General features: G+C 39.3%; 1 protein-coding gene across 1 annotated transcript in view; it reads left to right on the top strand.

Annotated features, from left to right (window-relative positions):
• NRG4 (neuregulin 4) overlaps nucleotides 1-8221 on the top strand; it is a 49135-nt gene that overhangs the window by 28986 nt on the left and 11928 nt on the right. The window contains exon 5 of the mRNA XM_004387510.2: nucleotides 1232-1312. Coding sequence (XP_004387567.2) covers nucleotides 1232-1248 — 17 coding nt within the window. The 3' untranslated portion in view covers nucleotides 1249-1312. The remainder of the gene's footprint in view (nucleotides 1-1231; nucleotides 1313-8221) is intronic.

An 8221-nucleotide genomic window follows, 5' to 3' on the forward strand; every position in this document is an offset into this window, starting at 1 on the left:
TTACTAGCTGAGAGCAAACTGTTTGCACCACCCAGGGATGTGGGGAAACTGAAATACATTGTTGGTGGAAATGTAAAATGGTATAACCACTTTGGAAAATATTTTGGCAGTTTCTTAAAAAGTTAAACATAAAATTACCATATGATTCAGCCATTCCCCTCCTAGATATCTACCCAAAATAAATGAAAGTATGTGTCCACACAAAGACTTGAATGTGAATGTTTATAGCAGTATTAATCATACTAACCAAAAAGTGAAAACAATCCAAATGTTCATCAGTGGATCAACAAAATGTGGTGTATTTATGCAATGGAATACTGTTCAGCTAATAAAAAGGAGTGATGTATTGATACATGCTACAACATGGACGAACCTCAATTATGCTCAGTGATAGAAGCCACAGAAGATCACAAGTGGTAGTGTTGGGTGCCACTGAGTTGATTCTAGCTCACAGCAACTCTGTGTGATGAAGTGTATGATTCTATTTATATGAAGGGGTTGCCTGGGGCTAGAGGAGCCCTGATGGCACAGTAGTTATGAGCTCAGCTGCTAACCAAGAAGTTGGCAGTTCGAGTTCACCAGCCACTCCTTGACAACCCTATGAGGCAGTTCTCCTCTGTCCTGTAGGGTCACTATGAGTCAGAATCAACTCGATGGCAGTGGGTTTGGTTTTTGGTTTTGGGGCTAGAGGTAGGAATGAAGAGTGACTGAAAATGGGATGGAAATATTCTAAAATTAGATTGTGGTGATGGTTGTACAACTCTAAATAGTACTAAATATCATTGAATTGTATACTTTAAAATGGTGAATTTTATGGTATGTAAATTATACCTCAGTAAAGTTCATCCTCCTTATGGTCAGAGTGACTTACTTCATCAGCCTTTCCCCTCACCCACCACTTTCTAATTTGTACTACCTTAGAAAACATATAGTCAGGCTTATTAGAACTGTAGATAACAGAAAATGGGCAGTAAGGAAAGGCAGGTTTGGGCAACCTATATTTTAGTACGGGGATACTGACACGGCTCTTTTGTGTTCTCAGAAGCATTGTAGGGCAGGGTGCTGGCTTTTTTTGGATGTTCTGGGATAGTTCACCTCAACTCTTCCTATCACAAACAGAAAGGGTGGGTTTATATATGTGAACAAGGTAAGAGACATGCACAGGGAGGTATGCATATCAAGAAACACTGAGATGCAGAAAAACATCTGAATTCTTAATTATTTTCCATAGATCATGGAGAACGCTGAAGAAACATCAAAGTGAACCAAAGAATTGCTTCTGTTACAGAGGCAGAAAATGAAACACCATAAGGTAAGAAAAATTAAGACATTTAAGTCTTCCTTTCCTAAATCAACGACATGCTTAAGTTATACCATGAAACAGTCTATACTGCTACAGGGTGTCTGTTTCTGTAATGTGAATTAGCTCATGTGCTGTTGGTAAATAGGGAATGATGTCAGTACAGTGTGAAGTCACATTGGTTCAAACATGATTTACTTCCCAGTTAAGTTACTGTGTTGAAGTGGTGAGGACAAGCTTTCTCTCAACTAAAGAGAAAGCCTATGCAATATATAAATCCAAACCAAACCTGTTGCTGTCAAGTCAATTCCGATTCACAGAGACCCTATAGGAAGGATAGAGTAGAACTGCCCCATAGGGTTTCCAAGGCTGAAATCTTTATGGAAGCAGACTGCTGCATCTTTCTCTTGCGGAGTGGCTGGTGGGTTCAAACCGCCGACCCTTCGGTTAGCAGCCAAGCACTTTAACCACTGCTCCACTGGGGCTCCTTTATATATAAAGACCTTAACTGAAAAAGATGAAAATCCTGTGAAGTGCCTCTTTTCATCGCAAGGAATGGCTGTTTAATGGCTTCAAAAACCACATTTTTCAGTCTGTTAAGCTATTTGGGGAAGCTGCAAGTACAGATGAAAAAGTTGTGAACACATTTCACCCTGTATACAGAAAAAGCATTGATTTATGAAGAAGGCCACCTCTAGATCATAATTTTTATATTGATGAAAATGTTTTTTTATTAGAAGCAATTGATTTCAAGGATCTGCATCTCAAAGGAAGATACAAAAGCCCAGAAGTTGAAGGCTGCAAAGGACAGACCAAGTGATTCTCAGTCTAACACCGGTGGAGATTTAGGTGGTTACTGTTACTGCTCAGCTTACAAAGTTCCAAACCTGTTTTTCCATTGTTGTTGTTGTTGGGTGCCATGGAGTTGATTCCAACTCACAGCAACCCCATGTGACAGAGCAGAAATTCCCCATACAGTTTTCTAGGCTGTGTTTATGGGAGCAGATCGCCAGGTCTTTTTCCCACAGAACTGCTTCATGGATTTGAACTGGCAACCTTTCAGTAAGCAGCCAAATGCTTAACCGTTGTCCTACCAGGGCGTAAGTTCTCTGATTTTAATGTATGAACGTGACGTTTTTACTCTGTTAGGGGCAACATAAAGAACTGGTTAGGCCGGAACAATTTAATTTCTCTAAGCAGTTTTTTCCAATTGTGAAGTTACAGTGAAAAAGGAAGAGCAACAGTGTTTTTCAGAAGTGTGAAAATAAAAGTCTTGGAATATTCTGGAATGGCTGCTATTCTACCACCAAAGGTTTGGGACTGGTACAGAAATGAAGCAGAGGAGCAAGCACTGGTGAATGTACCAGGGAGTCTCTGGATCGTGTCTTCAAGACTGGCTGTGCACATCAACCTTGCCATACAGCCCCGTGCAGGCACTGTAAATTGAATCTATCACAAATGTCAGTCAGTTCTTCATTCACCATTATTCATTTATTTAAAATACATATGAACTTGAGACACTGAGATAGTATACAAAATAAAAAGCCCTCTTCAAATTTTTTGTATTAATCAATAGACTATTTTTAGAACAGTCAAAAAAATCAAGCAGATGGTAGTGTTCCCATATACTCTTCTTCTGCATTCCAACAGTTTCCCCTATCATCAACAACTTGCATTAGTGTGGGGTATATTTGTTGCAATTAATGAATCAATATGGATACATTATTATTAATAGAGTCCATAGTTCACAGTAGGATTCACTCTGTTTGTTGTACAGTTTATGGGTTGTTACAAATGCATAATGTCATATGTGTAGCCACCATTACAGAATAGTTTCACTGCACCAAAAATGCCCTGTGCTCCACCTATTCACTCCCCACCCCCAAATTCCTGAAAACCACTGACCTTTTTAATGTGGCTATAGTTTTATCTTTTCCAGAATGTCACACAGTTGCAACTACACAATGTGTAGCCTTTTCAGACTGGCTCCTTTCAATTTAGCAATATGCATTTAAATGTCCCTGTGTCTTTTCATGGCATTCTTCATTTCTGTGGTGTTTTTTTCATTTCTAGCATTTCCTTTTGGTTTCCATCCCTGTTTGTTACCCAGCTGTTCTTACATGTTGTCTATTTTTTCCATTAGAACCCTTAACATATTAATCAGTTATTTTAAATTCCCTATTTAATAATTTCAAAATCTCTTTCATATCTGAGTCTGGTTCTGATGCTTGATTTGTCTCTTTGAACTGTTTTTTTTCCCTTGCCCTTTAGTATGCCTTGTAATTTTTTGTTGAAACCTGGACATGATGTATTGGTAATAGGAACTTGGGTAACTGGTCTTTTAGTGTGAAGTTTTATGTTAATATGGCTAGAGCTGGACTGTGTTTAATGTTTGTTGTCATTATAGATGCCAAAGGCTTCAGTTTGTTTTCTTCTAATAATATCTTTGGGTTTTCTTAAGAACTCCCTAAGTAGACTCTGTCTTGAAGCTCTCTTCAGTTGTAATCCACTGTTTCTCTATACTGGAGCCCTGCTGATGTAGTGATAAGGTATCATGTGAAAAGTTTTCACGTAAAACAAATGCACTGCATCCCAACCTATCTGCCAGAAATGGGATCAGGTGTGCAGAGACAGGGGCCCACTTAGTCCTCAAGATGGCCAGCACTGGGGGCAGCTGGATCCTCCAGGGCGAGAGGCAACAGCAGCCCTCACTGTTGTCCCCAATGTGCTGTATAAATAATTACTGTTGTATGTACTACAACATAAAAGAAATTGGAAAGCACCTCAGTAATGTACCATACAAATAGATGTGTGGTTGAATTTACTTAACACAGGTCTGAGATAAAACGACGTTTTCATTACTAACAAACAGCTTATAATTTCAGTACAATTATAAGTGGGCTCTTGGCAAATGGATAGTTCCTGCATTTAGGCCATACATATTTTACTGGTAATTTGAAACAATATTCTGCCACAGATTTTATTTTTTAATTACAGAATCTTCATTGAACATACATGATTTCTGTGTCTACTGTTACTAAAACAGTTCTATTATAGGTTCTAAGAATATAGTAGGACTTATATTACTACATTACCTGAACAAAACACATTATAGGTCTGTATTTTAGAGGAAAAGATTTGGTGGGCATCTTACTATGCAAATTCAATCCATAGAGGTCTTTCTAACAGATGATTTCCTTTGAGAGTAGCTTGTAGACAAATGGCTTTACTAGTAGTTTTAAGCTGACTTAAAAATGCCAAATGCATTTTTCGATGAGCCTGTTTCTCATTACAATTTAAAGCAGACGATTAACTTATAATACAAAATAACATATATGATAGAACTCCCTGTGTCCTCTAATTTGGTGCATTACCTTCTGAATAGGAGAAACAATTAGGGTAGGGGTTGTTTCTTTAGTAAATCTGAATTCAGTGGAAAGAGGAGTTAGATGGATATTTTTATTTAGATTGAGTTTTCTTGAGCAATGGGTACTCCCTTTAATGGTAAGAATTCCACTTTTCTTTCTGAAGTCTGAGCTAGTGTGAAAACCCTGTGACTGTATTACACGCTGCTGACTATTTTTAACTGGAAGAGCTAGGGCTGAGGTTCCCCTAGAGAGATAACTATAAAGAAAATTCCACATAAAATCTCTATTTCTGGGTAGGGCTCCTGCCTCCAAATCCTGGCATCTTTACTCTTCTATAAAGAATGATAATATGTCATAGACACAGTAGCAGAAGTGGGGAGGGGAAGAAAACCTCACCAAGATAGTTTCATACGCTGGTTACTGGTCCAGGTAAACCACATTCTACGTGGTAACTCTTAGGACTTACAGGGTACCCTCCACGCACACAAACTCACTCTCTCGTGCTAGAAGGCCCATCATCAGGGGATGTGGTAAGATACGTAATAGGTCTGGCATATCCCATCAACACTGCGTGTGGATGTTCTAGTTTAAGCCACCCCCAAATTTAGTGGCTTAAAATAACATACTCATACAAATATACAGTATGGGCAGGGCTTGAAGTAGACAGCTCACCAGTGTTCCTTTCAGCATCAGCTGAGATGGATCAAAGGCTAGGGACTGGGATCATCTGACAGTTAATGTTGGTTATCAGCTGGGACCATTATCTAGGACTGTGTCCAGAACATCTACATGTGGGCTTTCCATATAGCTGATTGGCTTCTTCACAGCATGGTGGCTGGGGGAGTGTCCAGAGAAAGCAAGAGACCTAGGCAGAAGCCATATTGCCTTTTATGACTGAGCCTCAGAAGACACGCAAGCATCACTCTCACTGCTCTGTCACCAAGGTGAGGAATTAGAGGGATTCCAGCTTCTGGTGGGAGAAGTTACAGACACATTTTAAAGTGTCTTAGCGGACTAGCTCTTCTGGTGGTGAAGTGAGGTCCTGGGTCAGACCTGACTGCCTTAAGGTCTACAGAATGGTAAGGATTTCTTTTTTTCTACTGTCCTTCTAGGCAGCCCTAAGAGATATGGGAAAGGACTCTCCCACTTGAGATATACCAAGGCACTTGTCCCTTGTGTAAGCAGCCTTCATGCCGGTTGAGGCAGGCATGGGAACCCAGTTCACTGAGCTTGTTTCTTTTTCCTCTGACCTCGTAATTCATGAAGAATTTTGGTGGGCTTTTTTCATTCTTGTAAACATTGTGGCTAAAAAATCAATACCAATTTTCATGAGTCCTTTGATGTTGACAGTTGCAGTCAAGTTAAGCTCCGACTCATGGCAACCTTATGTATAACAGAATGAAACTTTGCCTGGTCCTGCACCATCTTCATGATCGTTGGTATGTTTGCGTCCATTGTTGTGGCTATTGTGTCAATCCATCTCGTTGAGCATTTACAGATACATATATAAATACCAGCATCCCTGAAGCCCCTATATATCCCTCTTTCCAGTCAGTTAATATCCAGAATACATAAAGAACTCCTTACAACAAAAAGACAATCAATCCAATCAAAAAATGGGCAAAGGAACTGAATAGAATAGATATTTCACTAAAAAGGACATACAAATGGCCAACATGAAAAGATGCTCAACATCATTAGTCATTAAAAAAACAAACCAAATCCACTGCCATCAGGTTAATTCCAACTCATGGTGAGCCCATGTGTTACAGAGTAGAACTGCTCTACGGGGTTTCTTGGCTGTGATCTTTACAGAAGCAGATTGGTAGGCTTTTCTTCTGTGGCACTGCTGGGTGGGTCTGAACTGTCAACCTTTAAGTTAGCAGTCGGTTAGTAGTCAAGTGCAAACCATTTGCGCCACACAGGGACCTAGAGAAATGCACGTCAAAATCATACTGAGATACCATTTCCCACCTAGAATGGCTATGATCCAAAACTAAACAGAAAATAACAGATGTTATTGAGGCTAGGGGGAAACTGGAACCCTCATCCACTGCTGGCAGAAATGTAAAATGGCATAGCCGCTGTGGAAACAGTTTGATGATCCTCAAAAAAGTTAAACAGTACCACCATATGACCTAGCAATCCCAATCCTAGGTACATACCCAAAAGAAATGTAAGCAGGAATGCAAACAGGTACCTGTCCATCAATACTCATTGTAGCACTATTCACAATAGCCAAAGGTGGAAACAACCTAAATGTGCATCAACAGATGGAATGGATAAACAAAACATGATATATACACTACTCAGTCATAAAGAAAAATGAAGTCCTGATACATGCTACAACATAGGTGAATCTTGAAAACATGCTAAGTAAAATAAGTCAATCACAAAACGACAAACATTATATGAACCCAGTTATGAGAAACAGACCAAAGCTTATTAGTGGGTACCAGGGGTCAGAGGGAAGGAGAAAGAGGGAATCTTAGCTTAGGGGGCAGAGTTCCTGTTAAGTGTGGTAGAATAATTTGGAAACAGAGAGATGGTTGCACAACATGGTGAACATAATATCACTGAATTGTATGTGTAAAAAATGTTGAAGGATCTCAAATCCATAACCTAACTTTTTAACTTGAGAAACTAGAAACAGAAGAGTAAACCAAGCCCAAAGCAACCAGAAGGAAATAACAAAGATCAGAGCAGAGATAAATGAAATAAAGTGAAAAACAACAGAATCAATGAAACCAGAAGCTGTTTTTTTTTAAAATATCAATGAAATCCACAAACCTTTAGCTAGACTGACAAAGAAAAAGAGAAGATGCAAATACATAAAATCAGAAATGAATGTGAGGACATTGCAACTGACCTTACAAAAATAAAAAGGATAAGAAAATACTATGACCAATTGTATGTCAACAAATTAGATAAGAGAAAATGGACAAATTCCTTGTAACACACAAACTTCCTACAATGACTAAAGAAAAAATAGAGTATCTCAACGACCCATAACAAACAGATTTTAATCAGTAACCAAAAAACCTCCCAACAAAGAAAAATCCTGGACCTGATGGCTTCACTGGAAGATTTTACTAACATTTATAGAGGTGAGTCAATCCTTCTTAAACTTTTCCAAAAAGAGAACAGGAAAGAACACTTCCTAGCTCTTATATGGGGCTACCGTTACTCTGATACCAAAGCAGGACAAAGACACCATGAGAAACCTACAGACTAATATCCCTTATGAAGCCCTGGTGGCACAGCAGTTAAGAGTTTGGCTGCTAACCAAAAGTTTGGCAGTTCAAATCCACCAGCCACCCCCCAGAAACCTTATGAGTTGGAACTGACTTGACGAAAATGGGTTTGATTTTTTCTTAAAAATATCCCTTATGGAAAAGATTAGTCCGAAGGACTAAGTGTCCACAGCTACCAAGGCCTCCACCGAACTGAGTTCAGTACAGCTAGATGGTGCCCGGCTACCACCACTGACTGCTCTGACCAGGATCACAACAGAGGGTTCTGGACAGAGCTGGAGAAGGATGTAGAGCATAAT

Source organism: Trichechus manatus, unplaced genomic scaffold (genome assembly GCF_000243295.1).
Source record: "Trichechus manatus latirostris isolate Lorelei unplaced genomic scaffold, TriManLat1.0 scaffold00186, whole genome shotgun sequence".
Lineage (NCBI taxonomy): Eukaryota > Metazoa > Chordata > Mammalia > Sirenia > Trichechidae > Trichechus > Trichechus manatus.